General features: G+C 51.5%; 8 protein-coding genes across 8 annotated transcripts; 5 read left to right on the top strand and 3 right to left on the bottom strand.

The window, feature by feature from the left end:
- Positions 1 to 297: 297 nt before the first annotated feature.
- On the top strand, positions 298 to 2108 carry trm6 (tRNA 1-methyladenosine methyltransferase subunit GCD10; the record flags this gene model as incomplete). The annotated part of the gene is made up of 2 exons (XM_057100457.1): positions 298 to 383; positions 470 to 2108. The coding sequence occupies 2 exons, from the start codon at positions 298 to 300 to the stop codon at positions 2106 to 2108; spliced, it is 1725 nt and encodes a 574-aa protein (XP_056960087.1).
- A 392-nt stretch (positions 2109 to 2500) lies between these two features.
- On the bottom strand, positions 2501 to 3409 carry N7533_003808 (actin-related protein 2/3 complex subunit 3; the record flags this gene model as incomplete). The annotated part of the gene is made up of 6 exons (XM_057100458.1): positions 2501 to 2548; positions 2605 to 2683; positions 2752 to 2864; positions 2926 to 3200; positions 3296 to 3341; positions 3404 to 3409. 6 exons carry the CDS (start codon positions 3407 to 3409, stop codon positions 2501 to 2503), a joined length of 567 nt encoding a protein of 188 aa, XP_056960088.1.
- A 217-nt stretch (positions 3410 to 3626) lies between these two features.
- N7533_003809 (replication factor C subunit 3) lies at positions 3627 to 5045 on the top strand (the record flags this gene model as incomplete). Its single annotated transcript, XM_057100459.1, has 5 exons — positions 3627 to 3754; positions 3810 to 3897; positions 3956 to 4130; positions 4194 to 4577; positions 4639 to 5045. The coding sequence occupies 5 exons, from the start codon at positions 3627 to 3629 to the stop codon at positions 5043 to 5045; spliced, it is 1182 nt and encodes a 393-aa protein (XP_056960089.1).
- Positions 5046 to 5901: 856 nt separating this feature from the next.
- On the top strand, positions 5902 to 7341 carry N7533_003810 (Histidine phosphatase superfamily clade-2; the record flags this gene model as incomplete). The annotated part of the gene is made up of 1 exon (XM_057100460.1): positions 5902 to 7341. The coding sequence occupies one exon, from the start codon at positions 5902 to 5904 to the stop codon at positions 7339 to 7341; it is 1440 nt and encodes a 479-aa protein (XP_056960090.1).
- Positions 7342 to 7745: 404 nt separating this feature from the next.
- Positions 7746 to 8195, top strand: N7533_003811 (Clr5 domain-containing protein; the record flags this gene model as incomplete). The annotated part of the gene is made up of 1 exon (XM_057100461.1): positions 7746 to 8195. The coding sequence occupies one exon, from the start codon at positions 7746 to 7748 to the stop codon at positions 8193 to 8195; it is 450 nt and encodes a 149-aa protein (XP_056960091.1).
- Positions 8196 to 9086: 891 nt separating this feature from the next.
- Positions 9087 to 10721, top strand: cwc27 (putative peptidyl-prolyl cis-trans isomerase; the record flags this gene model as incomplete). The annotated part of the gene is made up of 1 exon (XM_057100462.1): positions 9087 to 10721. The coding sequence occupies one exon, from the start codon at positions 9087 to 9089 to the stop codon at positions 10719 to 10721; it is 1635 nt and encodes a 544-aa protein (XP_056960092.1).
- A 386-nt stretch (positions 10722 to 11107) lies between these two features.
- N7533_003813 (ankyrin repeat domain-containing protein) lies at positions 11108 to 13083 on the bottom strand (the record flags this gene model as incomplete). The annotated part of the gene is made up of 3 exons (XM_057100463.1): positions 11108 to 12437; positions 12510 to 12813; positions 12993 to 13083. The coding sequence occupies 3 exons, from the start codon at positions 13081 to 13083 to the stop codon at positions 11108 to 11110; spliced, it is 1725 nt and encodes a 574-aa protein (XP_056960093.1).
- A 705-nt stretch (positions 13084 to 13788) lies between these two features.
- N7533_003814 (uncharacterized protein) lies at positions 13789 to 16196 on the bottom strand (the record flags this gene model as incomplete). Its single annotated transcript, XM_057100464.1, has 2 exons — positions 13789 to 15655; positions 15721 to 16196. The coding sequence occupies 2 exons, from the start codon at positions 16194 to 16196 to the stop codon at positions 13789 to 13791; spliced, it is 2343 nt and encodes a 780-aa protein (XP_056960094.1).
- Positions 16197 to 16233: the final 37 nt, after the last annotated feature.

Below are 16233 nucleotides of genomic sequence, written 5' to 3' on the forward strand. Positions count from 1 at the left end.
TACTCTAGGCAGGCACGATCATGGCAGGCACCCGCTTTCTAGAGAGTATTGGTATTACTGAAATACCGTGGGAGTGACAGGGCTAATCAGAGGGAACAAGCGTATGGTATGGTATCACTGTAAACTCCAGTAATACTCGGGCCAATAATAGTCCGACATCACCATTTTTGCCCTCTGATTGGCCCTTGCGTACTTGGTCTCTACCGAGCCCCGGAATATTTTGCAGCAATTATCGGCTGCTCTTGAGTAGATATTGCATCCAAGTCGACAAACGTGAACTTGCTTGCTTGGGTCGTCATGCATTCATTCATACCGCCCAATCAATTTGTGGCGATTAAATTGCCCTCCGACCAGACTCGCATTGTCAAGCTGGTCCCAGACTCGTGCGTCTCCCGTCCCATTCATCATATCGAATTTCTTCCCGTCGCAAAAGGGTTCCCTCCACTAACCAACGCAATCGCTCGCACAGTCTAGTTCAATTGGGGAAATACGGCAGCTTCCCTGCCAACCAGATCATCGGACGACCCTTCTACTTCACCTTTGAAATCCAAGACACCGCCGAAAAAGATGGCTATAAACTGCGGGTCGTCTCAGCCACCGAGCTGCACGCGGAAACCTTGATCGAAGAGGCCGAGGCAGACGGCGAAGGGGAGGATCAACCAGAGGGATCAGCAGGAATCCCCATGCGCACCAACCGCCAGATCGTCGACGATGCTTCCACCCAGACCCTGACCCTGCAGGAGATCGAAGAGCTCAAGAAAGAGGCTGGCGGGGCTGGAAAGGAAATTATCGCGAAGATCCTGGAGTCGCATACCGCTCTCGATCAGAAGACTGCTTTCTCTTTGGCCAAATATACGCTCCGGAAGCGTCAAAAGTACCTCAAGCGATTCACTGTTGTACCATTGGACGTCAGCACACTGGCCAACTTTATGCTGGCCGAGAAAGATGCGACGAGGACAATGGAAATGCGGGACGAACACATCGGCCTCTTGGGCTGCTTCGGTAATGTGCATTATAGTGGAGAGTCTCAGAACGAGGAGTCGGCAACGGATAGTCTACCCGCAGTCAAGCCCAATGGCCGGTACTATGTGGTTGACGAAACTGGTGGGCTTGTCGTGGCTGCCATGGCCGAGCGCATGGGAATCCTCTATCCGCGCGACGAGGAAGAGGATGGGAACGACGGAGAAGAGGAAACCACTGATCCAAACGAGCAAAATCTCACCGAGGAAGACAACAATGCGGAGGCTCAGGGTGCCACTTCGACCTCCAAGCGCAAACGGCCCCAAGCCATGTCGGCGTCTGGAAACACCATCACCGTTGTCCATGCCTCCTCACAACCAAACCTCTCCCTACTGAAGTACTTCGGTTATGATATCAACTCGCCCGACGAGAACCACCCCCTTCACACCCACCTCAAGACAGTCACCTGGCTCCAGATGCTCGACCCAGCAGTGGACCCAATCCTAGCTAACCGACCGGCGGATATCCCACCAGCGGAACTGGCCGCGTTGAAGGGCAGCAAGCGCAGCGCGTACCATTTCAAGCGCAACCGATGGGAGAGAATCAAGAAGGTCGTGGAAGAGGCCCGCGCGGGACGGTTTGACGGCCTTGTCGTCGCTACCTTGTTGGAGCCTGCCAGTGTATTGAAAAACTTGGTCCCACTGCTCTCCGGCTCAGCCTCCGTTTCCGTCTATTCCCCCACCGTCGAGTCCCTGGTCGTTCTGATGGACAAGTATTCCACAACACGGAGAACGGCATTCATCAATAAGAAACGGGACCTAGAAGCCCAAACGACCGCGGAGCACGACGACATCGACCTGTCCTCGCTATACGAAGAGTTCGAATTGGATCCCACCCTTCTTCTCCCACCGACACTTCACAGATCTCGCGTTCGAGCCTGGCAAGTACTCCCAGGCCGAACACACCCTCTCATGACTGGACGTGGTGGCGCCGAGGGCTATCTTTTCCACGGCGTGCGCGTGATTCCCACAACGGCCAACGTCCAGGCCGCAGGCACATTCCGGAAGAAGCGAAAGCTGGAGCAGCAGACATCAGCCCCGACCCCGACTACCGATCAGGACGTTGAAATGGCATCTTTATCTGCATAAATGCCTGTAGTGCCATTGGACAAACATGAAATTTTGTACGAATATAACGAATCACCAAGCTTGAATGAATGTAGAGCGAGGTATACAATAATATAGTACAGTATAGTATAGAAACAAGATTGAAGGCAACCCGGGCCAGGAAGTACTTGGTTAGCGCTAGTCTGTCAGTATAAAGATTCAAACACTATACTACCTACCTAGGGGTACTCGGCATCCTATCCAGTTGCATACTCAATGCCCTGAATCATCAAAATCAAGCAAATTGTATTGGCACAATAGCTTCGACTACCGATGAAGCGTCGTAAACTAGCCAGAGTTGGGCGAAGCGGTTTGAAAAAAAGGTTCATTGATGCGCTGAATTTCATGAAAACTATACACCCCATCTATTGAATTTACAGGCTCTTTCCCATGAACTTCCGCTTTGTGAAGCTGAGCCAGAACTGTATCGGAGTTAGTGATAAGCTGTCGTGGTGTATACAGAGCATTTCCCACGTACCTTGGAGGGTCCTTCTCCACCGGGGTATAATCTGGCGTGTAGTCGAACGGAGATTTCCTGTCGCACCTGCGAAATGTATCTAGAAAATCACAAAAAATCACAATTAGTTGATAGGAAGGTGGTCAACGTATGGAAGGGTACACGGACTGTCGGAGGCTCTCCGCATCTTGGCGATCGCGCGGGGGCTCAAAGGCCTGATTCAGAGGGAAGGAGACATCACCGGGGATGGCGAAGTTGTCGAGGGCGGCATTGATGAGAGCCTGGTGAGTTTAAGTGAGTATGCTGTGTGCCATTTCGAAAGGCCACGGGTAGCTTATTTACCTTCTCAGCTTCACGGGCAGTCATTGTCGGCTTGACTTTCCCGAGGCACTCGCTGACAAACAGAGTTCCATAAATGAGCATGCGGTCGGCAGGGCCATTGATCTCAAAGTTGCGGAAGAGCACATTAGCGCGGAAGAGGGACAATATCTCATCAACACAGTCGTAGGATTCGCTGTCGGGGGCGACGTCGATATCGGCAGTGTTAGGGGGTAGGGCGGGCAGGGTGTATGCAGGACCACGGGTGCGAGTGCGGAGGGGTAGAATAGGGAAGTTTCCTATAATACAATGAAACGCAATGGTCAATTCTGGGGCAGTTCTTGTTTATTGGAGATGTGTCGCATTGAAGGCAACAGTTGGCGGGGCAGCATACCAATCACGGGGACATCCCGGTCTTCCAGGAAGATGGAGTGATAAGCCTGTGAAATAGTCAGTATATATATTCAAAGCAGTGTTCTTAACGGGATTGCTGCAATCATACTGGCATGGCGGGTGTTGTGGGAGGAGAAAGACTGGGGAATTAGATTGGAATTGGAGTTGCGGAGGTGTTTGAAGCAGGGAGATGTCATCCGGTGGATCCCCTCCCCATGTGACTCTCCCTCAGCTCTTTTTACTCTTTACGCGTGGAACGCGTCAAGCTTGACTTTTCGTGATCTCATTAATTTCACCCCCCTCCGAGATACCCTTTCTTTACACACGCCATAATGTCCGACATTGAAGATCAAATGGATGTCGATGCTCCAAAGGAGGTTCAGTTCAGTTCTGACAATGCCAGTGGCAAGAAGCGTACAGCGGCAGACCTTCCTGTGGAAGCTCTGGATAATCTCCCTTGGTATGAAATTGATGCTCTAATTTGGACAAAGGAATCATACTGACACCGTGTATAGGGTTGAGAAGTACCGTCCCAATTCCCTAGATGATGTCTCCGGTCACCAAGATATCCTCGCTACCATCAATCGCTTTGTCGAAGCCCATGTATTTTCTTCCCCGCCGAGCAGCATTCGTGACCGCTCCAATACTAATGAATCTACAGCGACTACCCCATCTCCTTCTATATGGCCCTCCCGGAACTGGAAAGACCTCGACCATCCTGGCACTTGCACGACGGATATATGGCACAAAAAATATGCGCCAGATGGTCCTGGAGCTGAATGCCAGTGACGACCGTGGTATTGACGTTGTTCGGGAACAAATCAAGACCTTTGCTAGTGAGACTATTTCAATTCTGCTGCTGAGAAGAAACAGAGGAAACTAACGGAGTATGTTTTTAGGCACCAAACAGATCTTCTCCATGGCTCCACAAGCTGCTGCCGGCTCTAAGCTCGCCGGCTTCAAACTGATCATCCTGGACGAGGCTGACGCCATGACCTCTACCGCGCAGATGGCACTCCGTCGAATAATGGAACGCTACACCGCGAACACGCGATTCTGCATCATCGCCAACTATACACACAAACTCTCTCCGGCGTTGCTGTCACGTTGTACACGCTTCCGATTCAGCCCACTAAAAGAGGCAGACATTCGGGTATTGGTGGACCAGGTTATTGAGAAAGAGAAGGTTCAAATTCAACCTGATGCAGTGGATAGCCTGGTCACTCTCAGTAAAGGTGATATGCGACGAGCTCTGAATGTCCTCCAGGCTTGTCACGCGAGCAGTAAGTATTTTTTTTTTCTCGGCCATTCCCGCCCCGACCACGTTTTCTGACCTGAATTTAGGTATGCCTTTACCCATGCGCGATGCGCCGAACGCCCCACGACCCGAACCCGAGACCATTACCAACGCCACGATTTACGATTGCATTGCGGCTCCGCACCCGGCCGATATTCAAGAAATCATGCGCACTATCCTTACGACCAGCGATGTGACCTCATGCCTCAATACTGTCAACACATTGAAGTCGAATAAGGGCCTGGCGCTGGCAGATATTCTTTCCGCGCTGGCAGACCAATTACAGCAACTCGAAGTTCCAGCGCAAACACGCATCAGCTGGTTAGAAGGATTGGCAGAAATTGAGTGGAGGCTCTCCGGGGGCGGATCCGAGACGGTCCAGACGGGCGGTTTGGTGGGAGTAGTTCGGAATGGATGTGAATTGATGGGGGAGAAGGGTGTTGGGTTGGCATGAGATGTCTTTGTTCTCTAACAATCGAATGGGCTTGCATTTACTTTGGACTTTGGAGTTGGATACCAGTTAATGCATCATACTACTTGAACCACATACTTCCTCACCACCTCGATATACCATGATATAAGTACTATTAGTACTATCAAACCAAGAAAAGGAATGCCGATGCGGGCGACCCGGCCAGACCGGCATTTAAAAGAACTCAGACTCTTTTACCTTGTTTATCAAGGTTAAACTTGCCTGTATGAAGAGAAGTTCCCGCCTGGACCACTCGGCAGGGTCTAACACCCCGAAGGGTCTAGGGTCTTTCTCCATCTCTCCAGTCTTCCTCCATCAATCCTCTCCATTCTCCACTTTTCACCTCCCCACTCTTGCTCCCACCCCATTTCTTATCGCTTATTGCTTTTCCTGCATTTCCGCGGTTTCAATTAGCTAATTGTATGTCCGAGGACTTCGCCTTGGCTGCAGTAGCCTCCGGACATCCAGCCAGGTTAGTCGTCGCCTTATTCTATCCTAGTCTTAATCTAACTCGACTCATGCCTCTAGCCTCTTCAAGTGTACGGTTCCAGGAGAGTTTGCACCACTCATCACTCTCATCCCTCTGGATTAGCTTCTGAACTGCTTCGGCCGACTCCGCTGCCCCGCTTATACACTTTCTGGCACCCGCGGGACGTCCAAAAATCATCCAACCACCCCCGCGGATCAGCATGCAATGCTCGGCCGCTGGAGACCACCCCTCCAAACACCATGGAGCAATGCGTTACATTCATAAGAACCAGTCCAGACCCCCCGGCGCTGCTGCTGTTGTTCTCTGTCCCGCTCAGCTTTTCTCTGCATCGTCAATCCCCTCCCTAAAATGCGTGCCTCTCTCCAGTCCGGCCTGCTGTTGGCCTCGCTCTCCGCGCCATTCGTGGCTGCTGAGCGCGTGATAGGTGCATACATCTACTCCCGCCATGGTGATCGTACCCCCAAGGTCTTCGGTAACACCGCATTGACCGTCCTCGGTTACCGTGAGGTCTTCAATTCCGGTTCATACTACAATGGCCGGTACATCGCCGAAGACGACTCGACCTTTCACATCGATGGTATCAGCAACTCCACCGTCAAGGCTAAGCAGATCAGTGTCACCGCGCCAGATGATGCGGTCCTGCAGAACTCGGCCACCGGCTTCATGCAGGGTGTCTATCCTCCCACCAGCAAGAATGTTGCCACCCTGAGCAATCAGACCACGCAAGAAGCCCCGCTAGGTGGTTATCAGATCATTACTGTCGGCACCACCGACACCAATACTGACAGTGAGAGTTCTACCTGGCTGCAGGGCTCGAGTGGCTGCTCCAGGGCCACTGTTAGCAGCAGCTCCTACTATACTTCCAAGGAGTATCTCGCCTTGGAGGCCTCCACCAAGGGATTCTACGAGTCGCTTGCCCCCGTCCTTAAGGGTGCTTTCGCTGAGAAGGATATGACCTTCAAGAACGCCTACACCATCTTCGATTACTTGAACGTTGGCCGCATCCACAACGAGACCAAGCCCAACGTGACCGATGCCCAGTGGATTCAGCTACAGTCTCTGGCCAACAACCAGCAGTTCAACCTTGCCTACAACTCCTCTGAGAGCGATGGCGTCCGTGCCATCGACGGCAAGGTTCTCGCTGGCGAGATTCTCTCCAGTCTGAATGATACCGTTTCTGGCGGCGGCAAGTTCAAGCTGGGCGTCCAATTTGGCTCGTACGGCACTTTCTTCTCCTGGTTCGGTATCATGCAAATGCCCGCCGCGTCCGTCAACTTCACTGGTGTGGTTGATTATGCCTCGACTTTCGCCATCGAGCTGTTGACCGACGAGCCTGGTACCGATATCCCTTCTTCGGACAAGATCAATGTTCGTTTCATGTTCCACAACGGAACCGTCAGCGACTCATCTGAGCCTACCATCTACCCTATGTTCGGTTTGGGTGACGATCAAAAGGTCATCCCCTGGTCCAAATTTGTCTCCGAGAGTGAGAAGATCGCCGTCACCACTGACAGCGAGTGGTGCGATGTCTGCGGTAACACTGACGGCAAGTGCGCCACCTCCGACAGCACCGACTCAAACTCCGCCAGCTCCAGCAGCTCCGGCGGTTCAAGTGGCGGTGTCTCTCGCCCTGTTGCCGGTGTCATTGGAGCCATGGTGACCTTGGCCGTTATCTTGGGTCTGGGTGCTCTATTCTTCCTGGTTGGTGGATTCACCGTTGCTAAGCGTCGCAAGGGTGGTCCCGAGATGAGCAGCGCTGCTGCCGTGACTGGCGATAAGAAGGCATAAGAACTGGAAAGCTTTGGTTTTGAACGGGGATTTAACGGGGATAGAAAAGGTGATGGGTATCACTGTGTACTGTGTTGTAGAGTGGTATCTCCCAGGTCTGAGACTAGCCATTGATTGGATTTGCACGAGTAATGACTAGCGGGTAAACCGATAATAATATTGCTTCTATATTTATTTACCCTACCTACCACTACCAGTAAAGTTGTCAGAAACAACTTGAATCCTAGAATGTAATGGTAGAATGTGATATAATACTACTCTTGGAGTATACTGTAGGTCTCCCTCCATACGCTAACCCTAATAACCTCGGGTGGTATCCCGCAGATTGGCCGACCGCCTTCCCTCATCTTTCTGGGGTTTCCCGTCTTCACTCCCTCGATCCAACTTCTCCATCTCCCACAACCATGCCGCGCCAACAAATTAATCTCGAGCCCTACCGGGACGAGATTATCGCTCTCTTTCAACACGGTATCAGTAGCGACTCCATTAGCCGCACCCTTGAGAGTCGATATAATATTCAAGTCAAGGAGCGAACAATCCAGTCCCGCCTCCGCAAGTGGGGTATCCGCAAACGAAGCCGAACAACAACCGCCGATGAAGCCCTTCATGCACGCATCAAGGTCCTCTTCGTGCAAGATAGGTTGACCGATAAGGCCATGTTGAAGCTCCTGCGTCAAGATGGCTACGACATCTCTGAACGGACCCTACGTCGCCTCCGGTTCCAACTCGGCCTCCATGCAAGAGCCTCGCTAGAGCATGAGCGGGGTCCCTTGATACATCTGCCGTTGCCTGTATCCGTCCCAGTTTCGGTCATCGCTAAGGGGGGGTGTGGAAGCTTGATCTTGCATTGCTAGAGCCCCGGTAGGCTCGGTGCTCTATGCGTCTGCTGATGAAACCCTCCCTTCTCGCAGGTGTTCTCCGTCGTTGCTCGGTCGACACGGCCACTTCTTATCTTTCCCTTATGCGCCACCATCTGGTTTCTTTGAACCTACCTTCTTTCCCTACGCGACAACTGAAGGATTTCCGCCTGAATGGCCAGTAGTCAAACCGTCGCTGCTGGCTCGACAATGCTACATTAGCGCAGCACTTTCTCATCTCCTCGCCCTTTATGCGCCATCTTCTCGAACGAGATCGTTCCGTTTCAGCTTACTCCTACTGGTTCATGTTTTAACATTACAGCCGGTGGGAGTATTGATCTTCAATTGCTCGTCCTCGCCATATCACCCTGTCACCCATCGGTTGGACATGAACCGAATTTCCATAGCGCCATCACGACCTTTACGACCGCAGCATCCTCGATTTTTGTTCTCGATACCATTCTGTCACAGACTATCTCGGCACCTGCTCTTCCCATGCGACACAAACTAAATCCGACGCGCCAACCAATCTAACCTTGCCAAATGCGACACAGCTCTGAGGAGCAATGACTTCCGATATCCTGATAGACGTTTGACAAAAAGATGTATCGTATCTACTGTATAAATCATAGTCGATCTGGACCCTGATAAATGGCCGGAATGTCAAAAGACACAATTGTAAATGCCCTGTCATTGCTCGTACGCGAGTATTTCACCCATAGTGCAAAGTCACGTGCCATGACGTCCGCTTTTATCGGCGCATCTTTTTGCCAAAGCTGCGGACGAGGTATTCTACCTTGCCATTGAACATTTCTGCGTGGGCTCTGGGCCGTTGGCTGGTTACTGGTATTCCACCGAATCTGAACGAACCTCCAAATATCTCTCACCATGTCCACCCAATATGCCAGCGAGCCAAATCCCACCGCGTCCGTCACACTAAATACCACCATCGGACCCATCCACATCGCCCTATTCGCGAATCAAGCTCCCCTCACATCCAAAAACTTCCTCCAGCACTGTAAAGACAACTACTATGCTGGAACGATCTTCCACCGCATCGCGCCCGGCTTCGTGATCCAGGGAGGTGACCCTACGGGCACTGGATCTGGCGGAACCTCCATCTACGAATACCCCGAGTTCGAGTATGACCCTGAAGCTCGCGACCCCAACGAGCGGGTAGTATTGCGAGATGAGATACACAGTCGTCTGCGCTTCAACCGGCGAGGACTAGTCGGTATGGCGAAGAGCGAAGATGGGTCATATGGAAGTCAATTCTTTATCACGCTAGGTAATACCGAGCGCGAGATGAACGGGCAATGCACACTTTTTGGACGATTGGAGGGCGACAGTATTTTCAACGTGCTGAAGATCGCCGACGGTGACCGCGTGGAAGGAACCGAGCGACCAATTTATCCGATAAAGGTGACCTCCTGCGAGGTTGGGGAATTAGGCCCACTGGCCGGCAAGTTGAAGGATAGGAAAATCACATCCACAACGTCAGGGGGAGACAAGCCCGCGCCCAAGAAAAAGAAGAAGGCAGCCAAAGGAGGAAAGGCCTTGCTCAGCTTTGGCGGAGATGAAGGTGAAGAAGAGATGCCCATACGTCCCGCGAAACCCAAGTTCAACACAAAGCTCGTTTCCGATGTCCCGGGCGGTATAAGCGAATCCCAGAAGGAACCAAATACACAAACGAAACAGCGTAAACGGCCACGCTCACCATCCCCGAAACGATCTCAGTCCCCACCGCGTAAACAACGCATCAAGACACCCGAGCCAGAAACTCAACTCCCACTCCAAGATCCGGAATCGCCTACTCGTTCCCCTTCTCCACCTGTCAAGGAGTCCAAGGTCTCCCGAATGAATGCCGAATATGCTTCCTTGAAAGCATCTATGCGTCGAAATGTGGAGACCGGACCCGCCGACAGCGGCCGTAAGAAGACGGCGCTGGAAGCCATGATCCCTGAAACCGCAATTCGAGGTCGTAGGCGACCACCGCCTGGTTCTAATGGGGCAGCATCGGGCTCTGCCCCCAGGAGTGCTGCAGAACGGGATGCGCTACAGATGTTCAATGCCTTCAAGGCGAAGCTGGAAAGCGCCGAGCCCAAATCCTCAACGTCCTCACATAACAACGGGGATGTGAAGGAGTCAAGGAACGCCCGGAACCAAGATGATGATGAGGAGGAGGAGGAGGAGGAGGCTCAACTTTGTGATTTACATTTCATCGCAAATTGCCAATCCTGTCAGTCCTGGGATGATCCCGAAGAGGCGGATGATGATGCAGACAAAGAGGACGGGGGATGGTTGAGCCACGAATTACGCTTCAATAAGGATACCCTGGGCAAGGACCTGAAATGGAAGAAAGAGAACCCTGGTGATATCGACTCACTGATGGTCATTGATCCCCGGGAGAAAGAGAAGGATCTGACGAGTGGCGGACGGAAGCGAGGGTTCCAGCGGGATCGGGAAAGAGAACGAAAGAAGGAACGTGCTGGGGAGCTGGAATGGGATCGTGAGAAGAAGTAGACTGAAGGAGAAGTAGAATTAGTGACACCATGTTCTTCTGGTCTATTCCAAGGTTGGCCCTGGGCATGTAGGTGCCTCAATCAATATAATGACAGATGTAAATGCCATCTTATCTACTACATGTTTAGACCGTCCTAGGGTGCTTAGGTTCTCTTTGCTACTAATATCCAAGAAGATTAAGGAGATACCTAGGTATTTTGGATCATTAAAGAGAACTCGAGTACATAAGAAGAAAAATCCTCTTCGACAGTACTTCCTGACCTGACTATCATATTCTCAATCTATTTACACCATACGATAGTCTGTGCCCAAATCTGGACAGGAAACATTAATAGAAACACCAAGTCAATTGCCGTAGTATGGAGCGCCGTAGAGAGTCGTCCTCATCAGTTTGAAGTCTGCTCACTCGCTTTCGCACTCTCACTCACAGTATCGCTTGCACTCACACGCGCACGCCCTGACCATCCTCCAGGAGGTCGTCCCCAGGCTGAGTCCCATAGTCGACCAGCCTCCGATTTCATACGATCATGACCTCGCCGAGGAGGGGACTTGGGAGACGTGGGACTGGTGTTCCCAATCAATCCTTTCTCTCTCGCCTCCTGCTCCGCCTTCAGCCAACCAAAAAGCCTGCCATTTTCCCGAGCTCGATGTTCAGCCCTAGGGTCAATATCAACTTCAAACTTGAGCAGATGATGGATGACCCTCCTATCTCCAAAAGCAACGGCATGATATAGCGCCGTCTCGCCCCAATAATTGGCTATATTAATCCGTACACCATGGTTCAGCAACATTATAACCACCGCCTCATGACCATTACTAGCAGCCCTAGACAAAGGGGTATTGTCAGATTGGTCGTCGGAATCAAGAACATCAGCATCTACCCCTCGCTCAAGTAACATGCGAACAATCTCCGCATGGCCATTCTCGGCTGCCTTCTTGAGTGCATCCGTACCAAATCGACCATTAGCCACGGATTCTGCATGACTGAGCAGAATCTGGACAATTTCTTGATGACCATTCTTCGCTGCCTGTATGAATGCAGTTTCACCCTGCTGGTTTACAAGATCCAGATCAGCACCCTTGGCAAAGAGCAGGAGAACAATTTCCTTATGACCATTTGCAGCAGCCTGTGACAAGGCAGTCTCGCCCCCCTCCGCTGTCGTATTGATACTCGCCCCTCTCTTCAACAGATTCAAAACAGACGTCAAGTCCCCGTCTTCCGCACATGAAACCAAATCAACGCGATTTCCCATCGCCTTGGAAACCATATGACTGACGTGAGTAGGCTGCACTTTTAATCCAGAGAGAGCCTGACGAGACTGCTTGCTGATAGAATTCCACCGCGGAGACGTATAAGTAAAACCCGAGATCTGATTCATCCACGCAGACGCCATATTGGTAGCCAAATCACGGACATGGCCGTAAGACAACAACCCATCCTGGGAAGAGCGAATCGTATCAGGCGGGATATCCTCGAGTTGAGGAAGATTTCCACCGACATCGAATTCCTTCAGCGCGGCGTAGATCATGTCGAAGTTCTGCGTGAAACACTCGGAATTGATACCCGCATCTTGTAGCTCTTTGCGGAGTTGTTTCCAGCCTTCTTTTTCGTCGGCGGAGAGGGCTTTGGTGGAGATGACGGATTGCTCGCGCTTGCCGCTGCGGACTTCTTCGATGAAGGCTTTCATTGTTCTCTCTACGTGTTCTTGGGATGATCTAGAATGAGATGTTAGTTTTTTTTTCTCCTTCTCCGACCTTGATCTTCTTTTTTTGTGGACAACAACTCACCTGATAATATTGACATTATGCGTATTAAGAGCCTTTGAATACACTTCAAGTCTCTCCTGTATCTCTACCAGTTCCTTAAGAGCATCATTCGTCAATTCCGGGCCAGCCTGTGGTGGCCAGATGGCGTGATGCTGACGGTGGAATCTTCGCAACGCGAAGAGGACCTCGTCGCAGCCCTTTAGTTCTTTTTCAATAGAAGTGTCAACATCGCTGGAACCAGAGACGAGTGAAACTGTCTCGACGGTATCAAGGCCCACAATCAGCACGGCAAGCTCAGTCTGGATCTTGGACAAAGGCTCTGACGCTGTAAACAATGACCGATGCAGAGAGCGGGCCAGTGGCGCGAGTATTGCGATGTTATCTAGAGTTCAGATATCAGCCCTATGCACGGATAAGTGACACATCAAATACAGTTTGATAGCACATGATGTAGCACATGGTAGCATGGCATATCGCTATGTTATGCTATATTTTCCCGCTTACAATCATCTGTTGGCTTGTGCGCCGGGGGGTTCGGGCTCGCTGATGCTGGTGTTCCCCCTGAATTGTCATTCGGAGTAGTAGCCGACGACATGGTCGATCTGGATGTTCTCAAGAAATCCCGAAAATGGGGAAATTTCCAATGATATACCCTCGTACCCCGTACTCTGTATTCCGGAATATCCGCAAACACGAGGCCTGCAGGTTCAGGGTTTCAGGGTTCAGGAGTGGAGTGGACAAGTGTGCGGAGGCTGAGCAAAAGCCGCCTTGTGGTTTGGGGGCGGGGCATGAAGTCTTGGCTGTCAGAATGTATGGTTAGTACGGAGTACACTCCAGATATCTAGGTACCTAGCTAGCTATCTAGTACTACCTAGGTAGGTATGCATTGGCTATAGAATGTCATATAGTAGGGACTACACAACCTTGGAACTTCATGGTTGAAGCCATACTAGTAGATAACTTGAAGATCGATATTACCAGGTGCCGTTTTCCGAGGGGGCACTACTAGGTGGACATTTACTAATACAATTTGAACTTCAAGTATGAGATCGAGAATCAGTCGTGATCATGGGCAAATCGCCCAATGTGGATTCATTTCGTCAGAGATTGGATCATGGTCGGTTGTTATAAATCCAACCTGGTGCGCCCAAAGCAAGTACATCCGCCGATAAACAGAATAAACGCCGTGATTCGCCGGGGATATATCTCCTGACTCGCTTTTCTTCCTTCCTGCAATGATAAGACTGTCCTGTCTCTATCTCTGTCTTTGTCCCTGTTTCTGTTCATGTCTCCCGGCCAACTATGCCCTCCTGCGTCGTTTGGCACTGCCTCCATCATTCACAGCGTCGCCTGCCTGTTCATCCGCCGCCGCAGGACTTGTAGCTTCACTGTCTGTCAACTGTTCAATAACACGACCCGTGTCCAATTTGTGGTCGGCCCCAGTATCACCATACTCATGACTACCGTCAAAGCCATAGTTGTAGCCTGACTGCCCCTGGTGACTTCCATCGAACAGATCGCCCTCACCGGGAAGATGATCGAAATCAAATAGATCATTGGTATCACCATCATCGGGCTGGACATTGCTCAGATGATCGTGTGTGTTTGCGCCCATTCCCGATTCATGTGCTCCGCTGTCTCCCAGATTGAGACTCTTGATTTCGTTATCACCGTCGCCAATGTCGGTGAAATAGTCATTGTTGAATATTTGATCGAGATCAAGCGGTGGAGGCGGGACACTGCCATCCCCCTCGCTTAGACCAGGGATGGCGCCATTGGGACTTAATGGCTGGAGCAGGTTGGTGAGGTTTTGGACAGAACGGTCTTGCTCTGCCTGCATCTTGACTAGGTTGTCGATCTCTTGCCGAGTACTGGCGAGGCGGCCAGAGTAGTTTGGCGGCATTGGAGGCGGGTTCGGGTCGGTGAGAGCATTGTGTGTGTTGGATCCAGCCGGGTTCGCAGTGTTAATCTCATTGCCCATCAAACGTAACATATCTTCACGCTGGTTCTGCGTAAGGGGGATGTTGCCGCCTGATGTTTCGAGAGAGGATAGAACATTGGGGAACTCGGAGAAGTTTGTAGGAATCCCATTTCGCGCGTTGGAGTTCTGAATCACGGACATGATATCCCGTTGGGTATCATTGTCATCTCCTTGGTTCTGCGAAGGGATGCTAGACCTGTCTTGCCGCGGGCTATTGTCGAGAACTTCTTCCACGTGGCCATGGTGGGTAGCACTAGGTTGGCGAGCATGGCCCCGGGACCGGGTTTCATATTGACCAACAGCTGCAGGTGAGAGTGTAGTCGCCCGGTTTTGATCATCTGTCGTAGGAGGAGCTTTGAGAAGTAGAGGCTGCTTTTTCATTGCCCGTTGGCCGGTCGGGCTGGCCATGGAGGCCAAAGGATTGAAGGAGAAGTCATCCACATCAACAATATTCCCTTGGTCTCCGGAGATAGCACCAGCAAATGAGTTGGCAATGTTTTGTGTTCCATCCCCTCCTTGCAAACTGCGATTATAGACTGTGGCGAGGAATGTGAGGATGGCGTTAATAGAGTTTTCGTGGCGAGTATGTTGCTCTTGGAAATTGGCCGCTTGAGAGTACAGCTGTTCGTGCTCCTTCCGAAGCCGACTGATAGTGCCCGATATTATTGATTGCTGTTGACGAATCGCTTGCAGCTCTCGGTACACTCCAGCCAATTGGTCCTGGGGCATAGAACTGTCCGTGCGGAGGGACAGCTGGTTGGGCCGCCCACGTTCGTCGCGAGATATAGATCCTGCTTCTTCGGCGAAATCATCCATATCGTTCTCCTCAGCATCCTCTGTCTTCACACGTGCGCCACCTTTGCTTGGTTTGCTCGCATGGCCAGGTGCATTTTTCGGTTTAGAGATCAGCCAGAGTAGATCTGGGTGGCCACGTTTGAAGTAAGGATTGGCGTATTCGCTTGGACTCTTGTTTTTCCGCTCGCTCGCTCGCATCGAGTTGTCCGACAAACCCACTTTCTTGTGAAAACCGTACATGTTGAGCTGTCGAACGAACGATGCGTAATTGTTATGCTTAAAGAGCTCCGGGATCAAGGTTCTCGCGAACTCGTCTTCGTCCAGTACAATAAAAGAGTTTCCATCATCGGACCATCGAATTAACTCGGTATTCTTTGACTCGTCCAGAAAGCTATAAGTTTTGTGTTAGTTTTATATTTCTCTTTTTCATCTGTGGGGGAAAAGTCCTTCACATACCTGCTGAGCTTCTGCACAAATGGTGGAATCTGTTTCCTCTTGGCCTGTGACTCTCTCTTCGCGACCTGGGCACGTTGATAAAGCTCCTCCAATGATTCTCCCCAGGCGCCTGATTCGCCTGGTGGGCCGACCGTCGCGTTGTGATCGGGGTATACCGTCGGCGCTTGTTCATATCCGCGGTTTCGACTAACCAACTGCTGGCTTGTCTGCTGACGGCGAGCGAGCTGATTCGAGGCGGCGGCGGAGATGTCTTGGTTCGCTTGGTATACTTGCTGGTTATAGGTCGAGGCCGCCTCATTTAAAGCGGCTGTATTGATCGCATTCGAGGCAGGATTTTGGCCCCATTGCAAGAACTGGTCGTTAGAGAGCTGAGAGCCCGGATTGGCGTAGTTCGGGACGGCGCCACCCATCTGCGGATGCGCCGCAGGGGCAGTCCCTGGGGCAGGTCGCTTGCGAGTCATTCCTGGAGAGCTCATTGTAGATCGAAAGGATGCTGGGCAGCGGTGGAGGGTA

This window comes from Penicillium manginii (assembly GCF_028828005.1).
Source record: "Penicillium manginii strain IBT 31320 chromosome Unknown utg000004l:1.0-7231830.0:1.0-7236170.0, whole genome shotgun sequence".
Classification (NCBI taxonomy): Eukaryota; Fungi; Ascomycota; class Eurotiomycetes; order Eurotiales; family Aspergillaceae; genus Penicillium; species Penicillium manginii.